General features: G+C 36.7%; 1 protein-coding gene across 3 annotated transcripts in view; it reads left to right on the top strand.

Annotated features, from left to right (window-relative positions):
* The window catches only part of TTC33 (tetratricopeptide repeat domain 33), a 43538-nt gene extending 29960 nt beyond the window's left edge, over positions 1 to 13578 (top strand). For all 3 annotated transcript variants that reach the window (XM_011966293.1, XM_011966296.1, XM_011966286.1), the window contains one exon: positions 8660 to 13578. In XM_011966293.1, coding sequence (XP_011821683.1) covers positions 8660 to 9013 — 354 coding nt within the window. In that variant the 3' untranslated portion in view covers positions 9014 to 13578. The remainder of the gene's footprint in view (positions 1 to 8659) is intronic.
* Positions 13579 to 23287: the final 9709 nt, after the last annotated feature.

The raw sequence follows: 23287 nt of genomic DNA, 5'->3' as shown, positions 1-23287 counted from the left end.
TTAGTAAAGATTTTCCTTTATAAAGAAGGAAAATACACTGCAGGTGAGACAGAGACACTTTGTATCACCCAATAAAAATAATTTAATCTTAAAATTTTTTTGAATAACAGTACCAGTTCAATTTTTGTTTCCTGTTAATATGGCTCTATCCATTAATACTGTGAAATTCGTAGTAGAATTTAATGTATTTTTTTTTTTTTTGCCATTTAAATGTAATTTTTAGGAATCTTCTCTGTTTTTATGTAGATTTAAGCTGTTCTCTTAAAAGACTAGAATGGTAAAAAGACGACTCAAAATGTCATAATGAAGGGACGCTATGTAAAAATCTATTGAAAGCAAGCTAGAATCTCTAACATCTAACAATTCTTACTATATATACACACATGGACTAAAACCATAGGAAATTGCATATGTAAATAGCACAGGCAGTAAATTAAAAGTCAGTAGTTGGGTATATCTCCATGAATAATTATTTAAACTTTATAAGAGTTGGATGTGAACGTTGGAAAATGTTTATAGGAGAGAGATATATATGTATATGGTATACATTATATATATGTATATGGTATACATTATATATATGTATATGGTATACATTTTATATATATACGTGTGCGTGTGTGTATGTGTGTGTGTATATATATGTGACCTTATGAGAATGAGATTTTAAGAAGTGGAAGGATGAGAGAATAAGAAAGCTGAAGAGAATGGTTCTGGGAGTTAAAAATTCTGTATGAGGGAATAGGGATGGTGAGAAAGGAATATATAAGGGATTTATCCTGAAGAAGAAAGTAGAAAGGAAAGGAGATTGGGAAAGGTAATGAATACCAGGAGGTAACAGTATCAGGAAGGATTCTTCTGTTGGCTTTCCAGGGTTCTTAGCCTTCAGTGCTAGAACTAGCTTTGTGGCTTCCCTCATTCAGACTCTGTGTAATTCATTGCCAGCTTTTGCTTTTCTTCATGCCAATATGTAATAAATACTAATTTTGTTTACTGATGTTTTCTCTGTTTTCCAACTCTCATTTTAGCCATTGGTTTTAATATTTTGCGTGAGCAAATCTTTAATTGGAAATTTCAGTTGCATCATTTGATTCTTTTTATTATTTCGCTTTGGTAATGGTAGTAATGGGATGGACAAGTGATAATTTCTAGACAAAAGGAAGATGATTGAGAGTTTTTAAAATTTCACTTGAGGGGCTGACATCCTGGCTCATGTGTATAATCTCAGCACTTTGCGAGGCTGAGGCAGAAGGATTGGTTGAAGCCAGGAGTTTGGCCCAACCTGGGTAACATAAGGAGACCCCATATTAAAAAAAAAAAAAAAATTGGCTGGCCGTGGTGGCTCATGCCTGTAATCCCAGCATGCTGGGAGGCTGAGGTGGGTTGATCACCTGAGGTCTGGAGTTTGAGACCAGCCTGGCCAACATGGGGAAACCTCATCTCTATTAAAAATACAAAAATTAGCCAGGCGTGGTGGCATGCACCTGTAGTTCCAGCTACTCAGGAGGCAGGAGAATATCTTGAACCTGGGAGGTGGAGGTTGCAGTGAGCTGAGATCGCATCACTTCACTCTAGCCTGGGTGACAGAATGAGACTCCATCTCAAAAAAAAAAAAAAAAAAAATTCACTTGTAAATTTTTAGTTTAGTTAATTACTGTAGATATTGTTTGAGTCAAGCTGCATTATCTTTTCTATAATTAGTACAAATTCTTGAATTATAGCCTTTATAAATGTTGTATGTTGACACTTAAGAATTGAGGAGTTTTTTCCTTGAAAAATAAAGTTTGATTATGAGCTTTATTATTGTTCTCATTTTTATTTTGAGACTTTGAGTCTCGCTCTGTTCCCCATGCTGGAGTGCAGTGATGTGATCTCGGCTTACTCCAGCCTCCACCTCCTGAGTTCAAGCAATTCTTCTGCCTCAGCCTCCCAAGTAGCTGGGACTATAGGCATGTGCCACTGCGTCTGGCTAATTTTTGTATTTTTAGTAGAGGCAGCTCCACCATGTTGGCCAGGCTGGTCTCAAACTCCTGACCTCATGACCCACCTGCCTCAGCCTCCCAAAGTTCCGGGATTACAGACGTGAGGCACTGTGCCTTGCCTCACAATTTCACTTTTTGAGTCAATGAATTTGCCTATTTTAGAGATATAAGTGGAATTATGCAGAATTTGCCTTCTGTGACTGACTTCTTTCACTTAGCATAATGTCCTCAAGGTCCTATTCATGTTAGATATTGTGGAATTTGCTTCTTTTTATTTTGGGAATGAGTGTAGCTCTGTCACCCAGGCTAGAGTGCAGTGGCGTGATGTCGGCTCACTGCAAGCTCCGCCTCCCGGGTTCACGCCATTCTCCTGCCTCAGCCTCCCGAGTAGCTGGGACTACAGGCGCCCGCCACCTAGCCTGGCTAGTTTTTTGTGTTTTTAGTAGAGACGGGGTTTCACCGTGTTAGCCAGGATGGTCTCGATCTCCTGACCTCGTGATCTGCCTACCTTGGCCTCCCAAAGTGCTGGGATTACAGGGGTGAGCCACTGTGCCCGGCCTGCTGCTTTTTTGAAGCTGAATAATATTTCATTTTATGTGTATACCATTTGCTTTATCCATTCTTCCTTTGATGGACATTTAGGTTGTTTCTACATATTGGCTACTGTGAATACTGCTGCAGTGAGCATGGGAGTGCTAATATCTCTTTGAGATCTTGATTCTTTTGGATAAATATCCAGAAATGAGATAGCTTGATTGCATGGTAGTTCTAATTTTAAGTGTTTGAAGAAACTCCATAATGGCTACACCATTTTGCGTTTTTAACAACAATGTACAAAAGGGTTCCAGTTTCTCCCTAACCTCACTGACACATCTTGCCTTTTTGTTTGTTTTTTTTTGAGATGGAATCTTGCTCTCTTGCCCAGGCTGGAGTGCAGTGGTGTGATCTCAGCTCACTGTAACCTCTGCCTCCTGGTTCAAGTGATTCTCCTGCCTCAGCCTCCCCAGTAGCTGGGATAACAGGCGCCCACCACCACGCCTGGCTAATTTTTGTATTTTTAGTAGAGAGGGCATTTCGCCATGTTGACCAGGCTGGTCTTGGACTCCTGACCTCAGGTGATCTGCCTGCCGTGGCCTCCCACAGTGCTGGGATTACAGGTGTGAGCCACCGCACCTGGCCACCTATTTTTTTTTTTTTTTTTTTTTTGGTAATAATACCCATTTTAACAGATGTGAGGTTATATTTCATGGTGATTTTGATTTGCATTTCCCTGATTAGTGATATTGAGCATCTTTTCATATACCTGTTAGCCATTTACAGAAATGTCTGTTCAAGTATATTCAAGTGTTTAGCCCATTTTAAGATCAGGTTACTAGGTTTTTTGGCTATTGAGTTATTTCTTATATATTTGAAAGTTAAGCCCTTAGATATGATTTGCAAATATTTTCTCCCATTACATAGGTTTCCTTTCGCTCTGGTGGTTGTTTCCTTTGCTATGCAGAAGCATTTTAGTTTGATGTAATCTCAGTTGCCTATTTTTGATTTTGTTACCTATGTTTTTGGTGTTTTATTCATGAAATAATTTTTAAGACCAATGTTTTTTGTTTGTTTTGTTTTTTTCTGTAGGAGTCTGTAGCTTCAGGGCTTACATTTAAGTCTTTAATGCACTTGGAGTTGACTTTTGTTTATGGTGTAAGATGAGGATCCATTTTCATTCTTTTGCACGTGGATATCCAATTTTCCCAGCATCATTTGTTGAAGAAACTAGACTTTCCTCCTTATGTTTACTTGGTACCCTTGTTGAAGATCAGCTGACCATGTTATGTGTGAATTTATTTGTAGACTGTCTATTCTGTTCCTTTGGTCTGTGTATCTGACTTTATGCCAGAATCATATTGTTTTGTTTGCTGTCACTTTGTAATATATTTTGAAATTCGTAAGTGTGATGCCCCTAGTTTTGTTCTTACTTCTAAAATTGATTTTGTCCACTTAAACTTTGTGCCCAGCTCAGGGAAGGGGTAATAGCAACTTCTAGCCCAAATATCCTTCTCTGTTCTTGTTAGCCCCCAGGCAGCTGGATTTTGCCAAATCCTATCAGTACTCCACTACAGGTAAGACAGAAGCCAGTTCTTTTGGTAGTCCCCATAAAAACTGGGGCATTGGACACAGTGTGGACCAGTTCTTTTCCTCCGTAGGCAAAATCTGGGGGCTGGGAATTTTCTTCACTCTATGCTGAGCTGGGGGAACAGATAGGGCAACTACTCTTCCCAAGCCTCCATTATCTCTGGTCTCCTGTAGGTGGTTAGATTATGGTAGGACTTGTTTTACCAGTGGTCCAAAAAACAGGCAAGACAGAAACCAGTCCTTTTGGTAGCCACTGTAGAAGTTGGGGCATTGAACACTTACACCAACTCATTCTTTCCCTTGAGGGTAGCTGGGAGCTGCAGGGTTCTTCCCAATCCTATGGGGCTCTGCTGGGAGTAGGATTCTGGCGAGAGGATGTCCTGAATCTCCCTTCTGGCTTTGATGAGTCTGGATTCTTATTCATCCAGGGTTCAGGAGCCTTTCAGTTAGTTTCTGGATTTCTCACAAAGGAATTTTGTTTGTGAATTGTTGCTGAATTGGTGTATTTGTTTAATGAAGGAGGGTCCAGGGCTTCCCACTCTGCCATCTTGCTGATGTTACTGCTCTGCCATTTTGTTTTGTGGGAGATTTTAAACTATCTTAAATTTAAAAATGTAATTGCAGCTCTTTGGATTTACTTTAAATATATATGTATATTTCAATTTAGTAAATATGAAAACGTTAGTAATCAAGACAGTATAGTACTTAGATAGGCATAATGTAGATATATAGATCAGTGGGATAGAACTGAAAGTATAGAAATAAACCTACATTTTTACAGTTAATTGGACAAGGGTGTCAAGACAATTTAATGTGGGAAGGAATAGTCTTCAACAAATGGTGCTGAGACAGTTGGATATCCATATGCAAATGAATGACATTGGACTCTTACTTCACATTGGCTATAAAAATTAACTCAAAACCAAAGAAAGACCTAAAGATAAGAACTAAAAGTATTATAAAACTCTTAGGAGAAAACATAGGTGTAAATCTTTGTAACCTTGGACTCAGCAATATATTAATATTTTTTAGATATGACATTGGAAGCACAAGTAACAAAAGAAAAAAGTAGATAAAAATTGGACTTCAAATTAAACACTTTCGTGCTTCAAAAGTTACTGTTAAGAAAGTGAAAAGGCAATTCACAGAATGGAAGAAAATATCATATATCTGATAAAGGTCTAGTATGTAGACTATATAAAAAACTCTTACAACTCAATAACAAAAAGAAAAATAATGTAATTTAAAAATAGGCAAAGGATTTGAAAAGATATTTTTCCAAAGAAGATACACACACAGCTATTGAGCACATGAAAGATGCTCAACATTGTTACTTGTCAAGGAAATGAAAATCAAAACCACAGTGAGATATTGCTTCACATTCACTATCATAAAAAAGATGGACAATATGAAGTATTGCTGAGGGTGTGGAGAAATTGGAGCCCTCGTACATTACTGATGGGAATGTAAATGTTATAGCCATTTTGGAAAACAGTCTGGCAGTTCCTGAAAAAAGTGAAACATGTAGTTACCATATGACAAAACAGTTCCACTCTTTATACCGAAGAGAAATGAAGACGCATGTCCACACAAAAACATTTACACAAACGTTCATAGCAGCAGCATTTAAAATGGCCAAGAAGTGGAAACAACTCAAATGCCATCAACTGACGAATAGATAAGCAAAATGTGGTATATCCATACAATGAAATATTATTCAGCATTAAAAAGAAATAATGCCTGTTACAAGACGGATGAACTTTAAAAACAATATGCTACGTGAAAGAAACCAAACATAAAAGGCTGTATGATTTCATTTATATGAAATATACAGAATACACAGATACATAGAGATAGCGAGTAAATTAATGCTTGCCTAGAGCTGGGGTTTTGGGGAGAAATGAGGAGTAATGCCAGTAGGTATGGAATTTTCTTTGGAGGTGATAAAAATGTTCTAGAATTGATTATGGGTAATGGCTTTGTAACGAAATATTGAATTGTATGTTTTAAATGGGTGAGCTTTATTGCTGTTTTAAAATTTTAGTAAATATGAATAAAATACCTTTTAATGTTTCCTAAGGCATTAGCTTTATGCCATGAAGAGGTATTTTTTTTTTAACACTTCTGTATAGGAGGATTTTTATCAGAATATTAAGAACATATAAATCACAGTTCCCATGGTTCCTTAATTTTTAATTTTTATTTATTATTTGTTTTTGAGACAGTCTCGCTTTGTTGCTCAGGCTGGAGTGCAGTGGTACCATCTCGGCTCACTGCGACCTGTGCTTCCTGGGTTCAAGTGATTCTCCTGCCTCAGCCTGCAGATTAGCTGGGATTACAGGCATACACCACTATACCCAGCTAATTTTTTTTTTTTTTTTTTGAGACCGAGTCTTGCTCTGTCGCCCAGGCTGAAGTGCAGTGGTACAACCTCAGCTCACTGCAACCTCTGCCTCCTGGTTCAGGCTATTCTCCTGCCTCAGCCCTCCAAGTAGCTGGTATTAGAGGTGCCCACCACCACGCCCAGCTAATTTTTGTATTTTTAGTAGAGATGAGGTTTCACCATTTTGGCCAGGCTGGTCTTGAACTCCTGACCTCGTGATCTGCCCACCTCGGCCTCCTAAAGTGCTGGGATTACAGGCATGAGCCACTGTGCCCAGCCGAATACTGCTATATATACCTATCTCTATGGTGAGTGGCACGATCTTGGCTCACTGTAACCTCTGCCTCCGGAGTTCAAGCAATTTTCCTGCCTCAGCCTCCTGAGTAGCTGGGATTACAGGCACTACCACCATGCCCAGCTAATTTTTTTGAATCTTTAGTAGAAACGGGGTTTTGTTTGAACTCTTGGTGTCAAGTGATTCATGTATTTGCCTCAGCCTCCCAAAGAGTTAGATTTACAGACATGAGCCATCATGTATCTGTCTTCTTTATGACTTCTCTAAAGGGCTGATTAGATTGTATATCTGTAGATTACGTGCAAGTTTTTTTTTGTTTGTGTGTTTTTTTTTGAGATGGAGTTTTGCTCTTGTTGCTCAGGCTGGAGCATAGTGGCGTGATCTCTGCTCACTGCAACCTCCGCCTCCTGGGTTCGAGCAATTCTCCTGCCTCAGCCTCCTGAGTAGCTGGGATTACAGGCATGCACCACCACGCCCGGCTAATTTTTTTGTATTTTTAGTAGAGATGGGGTTTCACCATGGCCAGGCTGGTCTTGAACTTCTGACCTCAGGTGATCCGCCTGCCTCTGTCTCCCAGAGTGCTGGGATTATAGGCGTGAGCCACCGTGCCTGGTCGAATCCGTGCAATCTTAAAACTAAGCTGTTTGCATGAGAATCTTCTATGCAGAGACTATACTCAGAGAAAACAACATATAATAGATTTAGACCAATGGTTCTCACCTGGAGGGCAGTTTTGTCCCCAGGGAACATTTGCCATGTCTAGAGACATTTTTGTTTATCACAACTAGGAAAGGAAACTGTGTTGGATTTAGTGAGTGTAGGTCAGGGATGTTGCTGAATATTCTACATTATAGAGGACAGCCCTTCCAAAATAAAGACTTATTCAGCCAAATACGTCGGTAGTACTGAGGTTGACCTTTATCCACACTGTAGTGGAGTTCTTGTGACTAAGCAGTATAATATAATGAATAAGAGAATGGACTCTGAAGCCAGATTGCCTGAATTTGCATCCCAGCTCTGCCAATTCCTAGCTGATACTTTTGGTTACTATTTTTGTGCTTCTCTAAAATAGTACTGAAAACAATAACCATACCTACTTTGTATGATTATTGTGAGGCTAGATGAGTTAATACATGTAAATCTTCTTTTTGTTTGTTTTTGAGATGGAGTTTTGCTCTTTTTGCCCAGGCTGGAGTGCAGTGGTGTGATCTCAACTCACTGCAACCTCCACCTCCTGGGTTCAAGCAATTCTCCTGCCTCAGCCTCCTGAGTAGCTGGGATTACAGGCACCCACCATCATGCCTGACTAATTTTTGTATTTATAGTAGAGACGGGGTTTCACCGTCTTAACCAGGCTGGTCTTGAACTCCTGACCTCAGGTGATCCGCCCACCTTGGCCTCCCAAAATGCTGGGATTGCAGGTGTGAGCCACCGTGCCTGGCCCAATACATGTAAATCTTTAGTGCCTAGAATGTAATAAACACTCAATAAATGTTAGCATGGTAGGATCAAAAATATCCACTCCCGGTACCTTTGTGATTGTGGGTTAACTCGGGAAATCCCCAAATGTACATACTTACTGGTCTACAGAAGCTGACAATATATTTGCTTTATCTTTAGCCCTATTATGAGTACTCCCATTTTAATGGCTTTTATTCCATAAGCATATTGTCAGTCACTTTCTTTCAGTCTTCTATAATTTTTTTTCCCAGTGCTTAGGGCAACACCGTAGCTTCCATCTTTTGTGTTCTAGTACATTAAAATAATGCATTAGGATGTGTATGTGTACAGTATATACGTACACAAACACACAGGATTATATTAAACATACTAATTTTTAAAAACAAAACAAAAAACTCTGACCTTATTTTCTAGGCAATTCGAAGTTTTCAAGTAGCCCTTCACATCTATCCAATGAACCCTGAAATATGGAAAGAAGACCTCTCTTGGGCAAGAACGCTCCAGGAGCAGCAGAAGGTAGCACAGAGGATTAAAAAAAGTGAAGCACCAGCTGAAGTAACACACTTTTCACCAAAGTCAATTCCAGACTATGACTTTGAAAGTGATGAGATTGTTGCTGTGTGCGCGGCTATTGCTGAGAAAGAGAAGACAGTTTCAGCAAATAAAACAATGGTTATTGTGTCCGCTTCTGGGGCTGTAGAGACTGTAACTGAAAAGGAGGATGGTGCTACACCACCAGATGGCTCTGTTTTTATCAAAGCCCGATGAAGCAGTATGCATAGGATTATCTGAATCTTTGATTGCCTCTTGAAGTTTTGACATAGAGACATTTACTCTGGAGATAGATAGGAGAACTCCTGGTTGTAAAATAACGTTTTTCAGATGAGGCATATAAAAACTAAAATGGCAGGATTATTGTACAGTGTTTGGAATATGCTTTAATAAGTTATGATTTATATTTCTCAAGGTTAAAATTCTGAGTAAAATGGTTTTTGATTAATAAACTTAGTTTAATCTGAATATGTAAATGAATACATTTTAAAGACAAAACTTGAAAAATGTATTCTTGAATAGTGAATAACTTGATCAATGTTACTGAAATGCTGTTTCAACTTTTGTTGTATGATAAAGGAAGTATGTGATTTTCCTCCCTCTGAGAAATATACTGCTCTTACTATTTGCTGTCTTTTTCTTGCTTCATTAGAGTAAGTCTGTCAGAAAGCTTGAATATTTTTGACATTCATTTTGATTCAAAGTCGTCATTTGGTCATATGTGGAATCTTTGAAAGTTTGGTTGAAAATGCACGCAAATGTGTACATTCTGAACATTTTCTGAAGTTTCTTTTAATTCTGATTTGTGTTTCTGTTTTGACTTTGAAGTTATAACAATGATAGTTGTTTCCTTCAGTATTTGGTAAAAGTGTGAAGTATTGATAAATATGAGAATGATGGTTTTATTTTTTAATTGTTACAGTAAGTAATCCTTACCACAAATGAGTCATTTTAAAAATATGCATTTTTAAATGAATGGCTTTTACAGATAGGTTAATGACAATTGTACTGCTATATTATCCTAGTCAAAACCAATACTTTCTCTTTTTTATTTTACAAAGCTTTAAAAACCCTGGAAACAACTTACTTCTTGCTTGTATCTTTCAATTTGATGACTGGGAATTACTTTTCTAGATAACTTTTTTTGAAACTACTCAGTGAAATGAAAAATAATTACAGTTTTAAATAGCTAATTATATCTTTCTAAAAATAAAAAAGTAGGGCTGTTATTAGAGTGCCAGTGAATAAATAACTTAAGCACAAAAGACATAGAAAATGGAATGTGATTTATAGTACAATCTCATGAGTTTGAGAAGGCTATATTAAAAAAACATTTTATTGAAAGGCCACAATCACATTCACAAACCAATACGGTCATTGCTAATCTGAACTATTATTTTTATACCATATACTGTAGTACAATAATATAGACCTGTTGGGTTCCGTTACTTCTGACACTCAGGAAGATACTATAGGTGTATTAATTTTATCTTTGTTAGAGATGAAAGTAGCCCACTTTATGTTAAAGATCTTACTAATGTTGGAGCATGTAAGTAATGATCTACATTTTTTATGAAGATGGTTTTTAAAACTTTTGTTTTATTGGAATGCATATCTCTTTTCAGAGTTGGAGAAATTAGCATTTGCCTTGAAAAGAATATTCTTTCCTTAAGTTATATCATCAGAAAATTAGCCCTGGTTAGAGAGGTAAGTTTCAGAGTACTCCAAAAAATATGTTATTTTGTTTTGTTTAATAAAGAACATTCTCAAAACGTAAATAGGTATCTAGAGAAGTGAGTACTCAACATTTGGTATATTTTTTTGCATAATGGATGTTTGTTTATTGTGTAATTTGTGAATAAATAGTTTTTTCCTGCAGTTTGAAGATTTTCCTATTATTTTGTATTGTTAGCTTTTGAAAAATTAGATTCATCTACTTAATATCTTTCTTATATGAACATAATATATTTAAAGTACCTTGCATGGTGCCTCACACATGAAGAAATGCTAGCTATTTCAGTAAACGCTAGCTATTTCTATGAAAAACTTGAATTAGTTTGGAGATATTTAACCTCAATTTCCTCTGATTTTAAAAAAGGAGAACTTTTTTTGTATTCCTTTCCTTATCTGAAAGTAAGAAGTCTTTGCTTCTAGTATTATAGGAGAGATAGTGGGATTTTTCTTGACAGGGTCTATTCCTCAAGCCCCAAAGAGGCAAGACTCAGGATGGAATGCATGTGGCCGCTAGGCCCTGTTATAAGAACCTAGTTTTTCCTCTGTATTGGCGTGGTAAGCCAAGTTAGTCTCTTTCTTACCCAGATATAAGACATAAATTAGTTTAGACATAAGATAGAGGAGAAAAAGAAACAGCAAGTTATGAAGAAGGAAGGCAGCTCATTTCTGCAGGCCCCCAAGAATGCTTATTTTAGCTCATACTCTTCCATGCATGAAGAGAAAAATGTACTCATTATTTTATACAAGGATGTGAATACTGATACACAAACATTGACTAAGCTTGTTAATTTTAATGACAAATCTTTATGAATCTGAAGAGAAATAATTGATGTTCATGATATTGATATAGATGTTTAATATACTTTCTGAAATAACACTGTTTAGTGTTCAAGTTAAATTGACTGTAATTTACATTATTCTTGTTTGAGAATTGTATGGCATAGACAGTCGTTAGTCAGAGTGTCTAGACATCCAGACCATGCCTGATAACACAAGAATCATATGTCATTCTCTAGAAAACAGGCTGTTTGGTTATAGAGTATTTATCTTAAATTTATTAACAGATACTACATAAACATTGAAAAGCTGTGCAAGTTATAGATCACAGGAGCCAGATCTACTGCAGCTGGGGCCTACATACAAAATTTTATGGCAGTGGTTTCAGTATGACAATCTTTTGAATTGATGCTGCATGGTAAAACTATAAAGATTTTTTTAAAAGCTCTGTCTCAGCTAGAATTTTGATGATTATAACTGAACAGTATAGCCCTTTTAGTTGTTTGAAAATTACATAATGATTCAAAAGCTTGTTTCACTGCCTTTCCGAGCACTAAGAAAATTAACAATCATTTCTTTTAATTTCCTTGAGTCAGAAGCCCTTCTAAAGTGACTCTGGACCAGCCATTCTGAGCTAGGATTTCATGATACATATATCAATATCTAAATGAGTTTTGAGTTGACATAAGAATCATAGTTCCATAATAATTATCTTCAAATCAATGGATATCTTAAATGTGTTTTCTTCTTCCTTAGAGATTATTATTAAACTGATGTATTTGATAAAGAATTTTGGGACTGAGGAAGTAAGTTTTTCAAACCAATAATAAGATACTGAAATATATAAATTATAAAAAGTAATAAAATGAAATAAAGGAGGTTATCCCTAAAGTCATTTATCTTAGTCACTTGCAATTAAATACGGTTACTTTGGAAGAAGAAGTGTGGCTCTAAAGCTAGTGTAACATGAATCATGCCCTAATATGCATTATACATGAACTACTTTGGTGAGAAGGTAGCGGTGGGTGGGGATGGCTTCCTCTCACAGTGCTTCTTAGGCTATCCATTTACCAAGGAACTCTAATCTCTTCCTCTCACTTCACCAGGAAAGGAGGCAGTTTAAGATATAGAACTGGGCATGCTAGCCTCTTTTTCCCCTTTTGTGGATTTGTCATAACTGCAGAGAGCCTATGGTGTGGTCTCTTACCAGCCACCTTGTGAACCTTGCAGTGAAAGTTCTTTGCCTCTGCAAAGGGAGATCTGTGCTTGTGCAGAACTGCCCATGCCTTAGTGAGCAGGTCTGTCTAATTCTGAGTTCAATATCTGGTGGCTATTGTTGGCATAAACTTAAAGTACATCCTCTAACCTAGCCTTTTTCAACAATAAACTTAATATATTGAATCTCCATCTGTCTGTCTCTCAAGTGGTTCAGATGTCAGGAGAGGACAGGGACATTATTTTATGACTCCCTCAAACCTTAACAAAGACTAGTGCAGATTATATTTCAAAGTAAGCATGAGATATATTAAAAACCAAATGTAGGAATTCTTTCCTAATTTTAGATTTTTTTTTAAATAATGGAAATTCTATTGAAATTGACTAGTGTTAATTACAAGGCAACAAGTAAATATTTGTTCAGGATATTTAAAAGGTCTGCTGACTTGGAATTGTGACAGACCACATTGTTGACTCTAGATTGGACTGGAAGGGAAGAATGTGAAACGAATTAGGATATCCTCTGTTCACTTCTATTAACTTCTGTAAATGAGTATAACTTAGAAATAATGAAATGCAAGTATTTTAACGTTGTAGTTGGGAGAATTTTGACAAATGTAAACACCCACTTCACCACCACTACCATCCTGATATAGCATATGTCCGTCACCCAAAAAGTTCTCTAAAGCCCTTTTGCAGTTGGTTCCCCTCCATCCCAACAGCCATCCCTAGTCAACTACTTGTCTGCTTCCTGTGGCTATACATTAGATTTAACTTCAGAATTCTAGAGTTTGAAATAAATAGGCCATATAATATGCACTCTTTTTGTGTCTAACTTTTTTTTTTTGCCTAGCATAATGCTTTTGAAACCCATCCATGTTGAGATTCATCCATGTTGTTGTGCATATCAGTAATAAGTTTGTCTTTATTGCTGAATAGTATTCTAGTATATGGATATACCACAATTTGGTTAGCTATTCACTTATTGATGGACATTTAGGTTGTTTCAAGTTTTGATCTATTATGAATAAAGCTGCTATGTATATAAATCACAATTCTGTGTGTGGACATATGTGTTCATTTCTCCTATGTAAATACCTAGGGATGGAATTGCTAAGTCTTATGACCAGTTTATACATAACTTTAAAGGAAACTGCCATACTGTTTTCCAAAGTATCTGTACCATATGGGATTTCTACTAGCAATGTATTAAATTAATTTCAGTTTTTCCATATCCTTGTCAATGATTGATGTTGTCAGTCCTTTAAATGTTAGCCACTTTCATGGATATGTAGTAGTATTTCATTGTGGTTTTAATATGCGTTTCCCTAATGATGTTGAGCATCTTTTCATAGGCTTATCTGACATTTCTCTATCTTTTTTGGAAAGTACCTGTTCAAATATTTTGCCCATTTTTAATTTAAGTTATCTTATTATTGAGTTGTAAGAGTTTTCCTTTCTACTGGATAGAAGTCCTTCATGAGCTGTAAGTATTGTGTATATTATCTTCCCATCTGCAGTTTGCTTGTTTGTTTTCTTAGTGATACCTTTTAAAGAGTGGAAGTTTTTAATTTTGATGATGTCTAATTTATAAGTTTTTTTTTTTTCCTTTATGGTTGTGCTTTTTGTGTGCTAAGAAACCTGTCCTTACTCCCAAATCACAAATATTTTCTGTTTTGTGCTAGAAGTTTTATAGGCTTAACTTTTATGATTAGGTCCATGATCCATTTCATGTTAATTTTGTTGTTGTTATTCATATTTTCACCTGGTCCCCTAACTTTTTGTTTTAAGCTTATTTTACTTTTTAACTTTTATTTTAGGTTTGGGGTACATGTGAAGCTTTGTTACTAAGATAAACACGTGTCATGAGGGTTTGTTGTACATATTATTACATCATCCAGGAATTAAGCTTAGTATCTTTTATAGTTATCTTTTCTGCTCTTCTCCCCCCTGCCACCCTCCCCACTCAAGTAGACCCCGTTGTCTGCTGTTTCCTTCATTGTGTTCATAAGTTATTATTATTTAGCTCCCATTTTTAAGTGAGAACATGTAGTATTTGGTTTTCTGTTCCTGTGTTAGTTTGCTAAGGATGATAGCCTCCATCTCCATCCGTGTTCCCATGAAAGACATGATCTCATTCTCTTTCATGGATGCATAATATCCCATGCTGTATATGTACCACATTTTCTTTAGCCAGTCTGTCATTGATGTGCATTTAGGTTGATTCCAAGTCTTTGTGAACAGTGTTGCAATGAACATTTGCATGCATGTGTCTTTATGGTAGAATGCTTTATGTTCCTCTGGGTAAAGGGACCCAGTTAAGGGATTGCTGGATTGGATGGTAGTTCTGCTTTTAGTTCTTTGATGAATCACCATTCTGCTTTCCACAATGGTTGAACTAATTTACACTCCCACCAACAGTGTGTAGGGTTCCCCTTTCTACGCACCTCACCAGCTAGCGTCTGTTATTTTTTGACTTTCTTATAATAGCCATTCTGACTAGTGTGAGATGGTATCTCATGGTTTTGATTTGCATTTCTCTAATGATCAGTGATATTGAGCTTTTTTTCATATGCTTTTTGGTTGCATGTATGTCTTCATTTGAAAAGTACCTGTTCATGTCCTTTGCCCATGTTTAATGGGGTTGTTTTTCTCTTTTAAATTTGTTTGAGTTCCTTATAGATGCTGGATATTAGACCTTCCTCAGATGCATAGTTTGCAAATAGTTTCTCCCATTCTGTAGGTTGTCTATTTACTCTGTTGGTAGTTTCTTTTGCTGTGCAGAAGCTCTTAAGTTTAATTAGATTCCATTTGTCAATTTTTGCTTTTGTCGCAATTGCTTTTGGTGTCTTTGTCATGAAATCTTTGCCCATTCCTAGGTCCAGGACGGTATTGCCTAGATTGTCTTCCAGGGTTTTTATAGTTCTGGGTTTTATGTGTAACTCTTTAATACTTCTTGAGTTGATTTTTGTATATGGTATAAGGACGGGGTCCAGCTTAAGTCTTCTGCATATGGTTAGCTGGTTATCCCAGTACCATTTATTGAATATGAAGTCTTTTCCCCATTGCTTCTTTCTATCAGCTTTGTCAAAGATCAGATGCTCATAGATGTGTGGCCTTATTTCTGGGCTATCTACTTGTTCCATTATTCTATGTGCCTGTTTTTGTACCAGTACCATGCTGTTTTGGTCACTGTAGCCTTGTAGTATAGTTTGAAGTCAAGTAATGTGATTCCTCCAGCTTTGTTCCTTTTGCTTAGGATTGCCTTGGCTATTTGGGCTCTTTTTTGGTTCCATATACATTTTAAAATATTTTTTTTCTAGTTATGTGAAGAATGTCATTGGTAGTTTGATAGAAATAGCATTGAATCTGTAAATTGCTTTGGGTAGTATAGCCATTTTAATGATATCGATTCTTCCTATCCATGAGCATGAGATGTTTTTCTATTTGTTTGTGTCTTCTCTGATTTCTTTGAGCAGTGTTTTGTAATTCTCATTGTAGAGACCATTCACATCCCTGGTTAGCTGTAGTCTTAGGTATTTTATTTTATTTTTGCAGCAGTTGTGAATGGGATTGCCTTTCTGATATGGCTCTCAGTTTGGTTCTTGTTGGTGTATAGGAATACTAGTGATTTTTGTATAATGATTTTGTATCCTGCAACTTTGCTGAAGTTGTTTATCAGTTGAAGGAGCTCTTGGTCTGAGACTATGGGGTTTTCTAGATATAGAATCATGTCATCTGCAAACAGAGATAGTTTGATTTCCTCTCTCCTATTTGGATTCCCTTTATTTCTTTCTATTGCCTGATTGCTCTGGCCTGGACTTCCAATACTATGTTGAATAAAAGTGGTGAGAGAGGGCATCCTTGTCTTGTGCCAGTTTTCTAGGGGAATGCTTCCAGCTTTTGCCTATTCAGTATAATGTCGTCTGTGGGTTTATCATAGATGGCTCTTACTATTTTGAGCTTTGTTTCTTCAATACCTAGTTTATTTAGAGTTTTTAGCATGAAGGGATGTTGACTTTTATCAAAAGCCTTTCTACATTTATTGAGATAATCATGTGGTTTTTGTCTTTAGTTCTGTTTATGTGCTGAATCACATTTATTGATTTTGATATGTTGAACCAACCTTGCATCATGAGGATGAAGCCTACTTGATCATAGTGGATTAGCTTTTTGATGTGCTGCTGGATTTGGTTTACAAGTATTTTGTTGAGAATATTTGCATTGATGTTCATCAAGGATATTCATTGGCCTGAAGTTTTCTTTTTTTGTTGTGTCTCTGCCAGGTTTTGGTATTAAGCTGATGATGGCCTCATAGAGTAAGTTGGGGAGAAGTCTTTCTTCCTAAATTTTTTAGAATAGTTTCTGTAGGGATAGTACCAGCTCTTCTTTGTACATCTGGTAGAATTCGGCTGTGACTCCATCAGGTCCTGGGCTTTTTTTGATTGGCAGGCTATTTATTACTGATTCAATTTCAGAGCTTGTTATTGATCTGTTCAAGGAATTGATTTCTTCTTGGCTCAGTCTTGGGAAGGTGTATGTGTCCAGGAATTTATCCATCTCTTCCAGATTTTCTGGTTTGTGTGCATAGTGGTGTTCATAGTAGTTTCTGGTGGTGGTTTTTATTTCTGTCAGGTCAGTAGTAGTATGCCCTTCATCATTTCTAATTGTGTTTATTTGGATCTTCTCTCTTAATTAGTGTAGATTGTGGCCTGTTTTATTAATTTTTTCCAAAAAATCAACCCCTGGATTCTTTGATTTTTTGAATGTTTTTGAATTGTTGATTTTCAGCTCTGATTTTTGTTATTTCTTATCTTCTGCTAGCTTTGCGATTGATTTGTTCTTACTTCTCTATTTCTTTTAGTTGTGAAGTTAGGTTGTTAGTTTGAGATCTTTGTAACTTTTTGAGTCATTTAGTGCTATGAATTTCCCTTAACACTGCCTTAGCTGTGTTCCAGAGATTCTAGTATGTTGTATCTTTGTTCTCATTATTTTCAAAGAGCTTCTTGCTTTCTGCTGTAATTTTATTATTTACTCAAAAGTCATTCAGGACCATGTTGTTTAATTTCCATGTAATTTTATGGTTTTGAGTGATTTTCATTGTGTTAACTTCTATTTTTATTGCACTGCAGTCCAAGAGTGTGTTTGGTATGACTTTGGTTCTTTTACATTTGTTGAGGATTGTTTTTATGTCCAATTATGTGGTTGATGTTAGAGTATGTGCCATGTGGCAATGAGAAGAATGTATATTCTGTTGTTTTTGGGTGGAGACTTCTGTAAAAGTCTATCAGATCCATTTGGTCCAGTGCTGAATTTAGGTCTGGAATATCTTTGTTAATTTTCTGCCTTGATGATGTATCTAATACTGTCAGTGGAGTGTTGAGGTCTCTCACTATTATTCTTTGGAAATCTATGTCTCTTTTTAGGTCTCTAAGAACTTGCTTTATGAATCTGGGTGCTCCTGTGTTGGGTGCATATATATTTTGGATAGTTAGGTCTTCCTGTTGAATTGAACCCTTTACCATTAAGGTAATGCTCTTCCTTGTCTTTTTTGGTTTGAAATCTGTTTTGTCTGAAATTAGTATTGCAACCCTTGCTTTTTTCTGTTTTCCATTTGCTTGGTAGATTTTTCTCTGTCCCTTATTTTGAGCCTGTGAGTGTCATTATGTGTGAGATGGGTCTCTTGAAGACAGCATACCATTGGGTCTTGCTTTTTTATCCAGCTTTCCACTGTGCCTTTTAAGTTGGACATTTGGCCTGTTTACATTCAAGGTTAGTATTGATATGTGTGGATTTGATCCCGTTATTGTGCTGTTAGCTGGTTATTATATTGGCTTGTTTGTGTGGTTGCTTTATAGTGACAGTGGTTTCTGTGTTTGTGTTTTTGTACCAGCTGCTAGCAGTCTTTCCTTTCTATGTTTAGTGTTCCTTTTCAAGATCTCTCGTAGGCAGATCTGGCTGAAATGAAGTCCCTCAAAATTTGCTTATCTGAAAAGGATCTTATTTCTTCTTCACTTAGGAAGCTTAATTTGGCTGAATATGAAATTCTTGGCCAAATATTTTTTTCTTTAAGATGTTGAACATAAGCCCCCAATCTCTTCTGGCTTATAGGCTTTCAGTTGAGAGGTCTGCTGTTAGCCTGATGGGGATCCATTTGTAGGTGACTTGCACTGTCTCTCTGTCTGCCTTTAACATTCTTTCTTTCATTTCAACCTTGGAAAATCTGAGGATTATGTGTCTTGGGGATGATCTTCTTGTGCAGAATCTTACAGAGTTCTCTGTATTTCCTGAATTTGACTGTTGGCCCCCCTACAAAATTGAGAAAGTTGATAGATGATATCCTGAAATATATTTTATAATTTGTTTGCTTTCTCCCTCCTCCCTGTCAGGAATGCCAGTGATTCGTAGATTTGGCCCCTTTACATAATCCCATACTTCTCAGAGGTTTTGTTCATTCCTTTGTTTTCTTTTTTCTTTATTTTTGTTTGATTGTCTTATTTCAGAGAACCAGTCTTCAAGTTCTGAGATTCTTTCCTCAGTTTGGTTTATTCTGCTGTTAATACTTGTGATTGTATTGTGAAATTCTTGTATTGTGTTATTCAGCTCTGTCAGACCTGTTAGGTTCTTTTTGATACCAGCTACTTTGTCCTTCAGCTCCTTTATCACTTTATTGTGATTCTTATTTTCCTTGGATTTGGTTTTGCCATCCTATTGAATCTTGATATTCTTTGTTCTTATCCATATTCTGAATTCTATTTCTATCATTTCAGCCAGTTCAACCTGGTTAAGAACTCTTGTTGGAGAACTGGTGGAGTCATTCGGAGGACACCCTGGCTGTTGGAGTTACTGGAGTTCTTGCATTGGTTCTTTCTCATCTCTGCATGTGGATGTTTCTTTAACTGCAGTGTAGATTGAGTACAGTCAATAGGCTTCTTTTCTGGATGTTTTCACTGGGCTGAGGCTTTATGTAGGGTCTTTATTTGAAATTGACTTCTTTTCTCTGGTTTCAGAGTCAGGGTATGTTAGTGAGGTATTTTTGGTGTTGAAGTTTTGGGGTGTGATCCAGCAGGTGACACTTAGGCTTGTTGGTCAGTGTGTAGATTCTTGCCCAGTTGTATGGCTCCCCTATGGTTCCTCACAGTTGCAGTCATGTTCCCTTTCAGTGCTCTGAAAGTGTGGGTTCCTCTACCCCTTGAGAGCTGGTTATAGTTCACAACTTGGTACTCTTGGGCTGCCTACTGCAGCTCTGGGGCAATCTCAGTGTTTATGTTCATTCCCCATCATAGAGGCAGCAGAGGAAGATATCTTATTAGGGGTTGTGGCCAAGGGTCGTTTGCTTGACTCCTGAGGGCTCCACTCCAGAGGAATGCAGGTCAGGAATCACTCAGTGCAGTCAGTCCAAGCAGTGCAGTCAGTCCCTGTCTGGTGATGAGCCATGGGGTTGTGTGCAACCCATGGGAGATGGACTGGCCTCCTCTCCTTGGGTCGACTGCACCTTGTTGGAGGTATGGATAAGGAACTTAGGGTCTTTGCTCCTTTGTTAGTCCAAGGGTGGCAAGGGCAGTTTCACTGCAGAGGCAGTAGCAGAGAGGCTTTCAGCTACCCCTGGAGGCTCTGTTCAGGGAGTTGCCGAGTTAGTACTGGCTTGATAGCTCTGGGCAGGGGGTGGCTGGAGGCCCACGCCTGGTGGACCTGCTTTTTAGTTTTCAGTGACTCAGTCTTACCCATGTTTTAAGTTTATCCCTAAATGTTTCACATTTTTGATGCAATTATAAGAAGTCTTTTTAAATTCTCATCTTCCAATTTTGATAACTATTACATAGAAATACAGTTGATTTGTGTATATTGACCTTGTAATCTATAGCCTTGATGAATTCATTTATTAGTTACATTAGCTCTTTTATAGATTCCTGGGGATGTTCTACGTACATAACATGTCTTTATGAATAAAGACAGTTTTCCTTCTTCCTTTCCAAACTGTGTGTCTTTTATATCTTTCTCTTGCCTTATTGCACTTGCTAGAACTTTCAGTATACACAAACTGTGAGAATAAACTTTATTTACAACTTTATAGTCTTTCACCATGAAGTGTGAAGATTGATGTAGATTTTTATACTTTTTTTTTTTATTAAATTGAGAAAATTCCCTTACTAATCTGTGAACACTTGTTTATTATGAATGGGTGTTGAATTTTGTTAATTATAGTTCCCACATCTATGAGATAATATTTCTCTTTTATTCTCTTTGTATGGTAAGTTACATTTATTTTTCAGATGTTAAATCAACTGTATTTCTGGGATTAAACCCTCCTTACTCATGATGATTATCCGTTTTAGATATTGCTTGATTCCATTTGTTAACATTTTGTGAAGGATTTTTGTGTCTGTGTTCATGAGGGATATTGGCCCATAGTTTCCTTTTCTTGTAATATCTTTGTCTGGGTTTCAAGTCATGATATGTTGACCTCACAAAAAATGTTGAGAAGTATTTTCACTTACTCTTTTCAATATAGTTTCTGTAGATTTGGTGTCATGTCTTTCTGTAATGTTTAAAAGAACTCACAAATAAAATCACTTAGGCTTACGGTTTTTTTTGGGGGGTAAAGTTTTAAATTACAAATTCAGTTTTAAAAATAGCTATTGTGTAAATATTATTAATTATATCACATTTGATAGTGTAGTTTGATTAAATCAGGATCAAAAAAAGTCCATTCATTGCATCTATTGCTATGTCTTTTCATCCTTTATAATCTGTGACTTACCCTTCCTCTTTTTTTTTTTTTTCAGCTCATCTTTAAAGGAACTGGCTCATTTGTCTTTAGAATTTTCCACGTTTTCTATTTTGCCTATGGCATTGTACCTGGTGTCATTACTGTTTTTTCTGTTCCTGTATTTCCTCTTCATTGGACTTAGATCTAGAGGTTTGATCAGATTCATTCAGTTTTTTTGGCAAGAATACATCATGGGTGGCTGTGGGTACATCACTAGAAGTTAAATATTTCTTGCCATCTCTTTCTCTTTGTAATGTCAGCAGCCATTGACTATGATTGTCTAGATCCATTATTTCATTAGTGGCAACAAACTGGTAATAATTCTGTTACTCTTTTGGTACTAGAAAACTTTAAAGAAAAACTTTCTCTCATAGACTATTTTCTTATGCTGGAAAGACTACAGAGTAAAGGCTGTTTATATAATAAAGTCTTTGTTCTTTGTCTTCTTACCACTTTTCAAAATAATTAGTTGGCTCCCTAGAATCCTCCAAAGGTGACCAATGAGGTGTTTTGTTTTGTTGTATCATTATAAGTAATGCATTGAGACATAATTGATATGTTTCAATCTCTGCAGTTACTGTTTTCATTGATGGCATATACATCCTGGACTTTAGCAGATAATACTAAATTCATTTTTCAAAGTGGTTGTATCAGTTTTATACTCCCAAGAACAGTATATTTTTTGAAGCATACTTGGTATTTTCATACTTTACTTATTTTGCAAATATGATTGGAGTATAAGGGTGTATTATTGTGGTTTCACTGCTATTTAATTTTAAAAAATTTAGGACATTAAGTACTGACATTGTACTATAGATGAGTATAACTTAGCTGTCTTGTATTTTCCCAAGATATTTACTACTTCTTTCTTAATTCTCAGTATAATTATAATTTAGGTTTCAATCTACATTTATGATGATGATGATGATGATGATGATTACATTTTAGAGACAGAGTCTTGGTCTGTTGCCCAGGCTGGAGTCCAGTGGTACCATCTTAGCTCACTGTAACCTCAAATTCACGGCTCAGTAGATCTGCCTGCCTCAGTCTCCCGAGTAGCTAGGACTACAACAAGCACGTACCACCGTGCCTGGATAATTTTTCTTTTTTTTCTTTTTTTTTTTTTTGTAGACAGGATCTCTCACTGTGTTGCCCAGACTGGTCTTGAACTCCGCAAGTGAGACCATGTGGTATTTGGTTTTCTGTTTCTGAGTTAGTTCACTTAGGACAATGGTCTCTAGTTCCATTTGTGCTGCTGCAGAGGACATGATTTCATTCTTTTTTATGGCTGCCCAAGAGGAGTTTGTGCAAGCAATCCTGTCTCATCCTCCCAAAGCTTTAGGATTACAGGTGTGAGCCGCTGTACCTGACCGTATATTCATTATTTGATATGAGTATAATCATTACACATAATTTAGTTCACTTTGTATATTATGTTTATTTTACCTTTCTTCCACCTCTGTTTGTTTTTCATGGAGTCAATAATTGCCTTTTTTAATTCATTAGTTTCCTATGTATATATATATATTACTAATTTTTCTAATAGAACTATAATGCTACCCTCAATTTTGCCAAACATCAAATAATCTATTAATTTTCCTTCTTTTTCTTTTTTCTTTTTTGTTTGTTTGTTTTGTTTTGTTTTGAGACAGAATTTTACTCTCTGCCCAGGCTAGAGTGCAATGGTGCGATCTCGGCTCACCCTGCAACCTCCGCCTCCGGGGTTCAAGCAATTCTCCTGCCTCAGCCTCCCAAGTAGCTGGGATTACAGGCATGCGCCACCACGTTTGGCTAATTTTGTATTTTTAGTAGAGACAGGGTTTCTCTATGTTGGTCAGGCTGGTCTTGAACTCCCGAACTCCGGTGATCCACCTGCCTCGGCCTCCCAAAGTGCTGGGATTACAGGGGTGAGCCACTGTGCCTGGCCTTCCTTTCTTTCTTTCCTTCCTTTACTTTCTTTTCTTTCTTTCCTTTCTTTCTACTGTGGGGACATC

This window comes from Mandrillus leucophaeus, unplaced genomic scaffold (assembly GCF_000951045.1).
Source record: "Mandrillus leucophaeus isolate KB7577 unplaced genomic scaffold, Mleu.le_1.0 Scaffold119, whole genome shotgun sequence".
Taxonomy (NCBI): Eukaryota; Metazoa; Chordata; class Mammalia; order Primates; family Cercopithecidae; genus Mandrillus; species Mandrillus leucophaeus.
The sequence above is the reverse complement of the archived record's forward strand: the minus strand, read 5'-3'. Positions and strand labels throughout refer to the sequence as shown.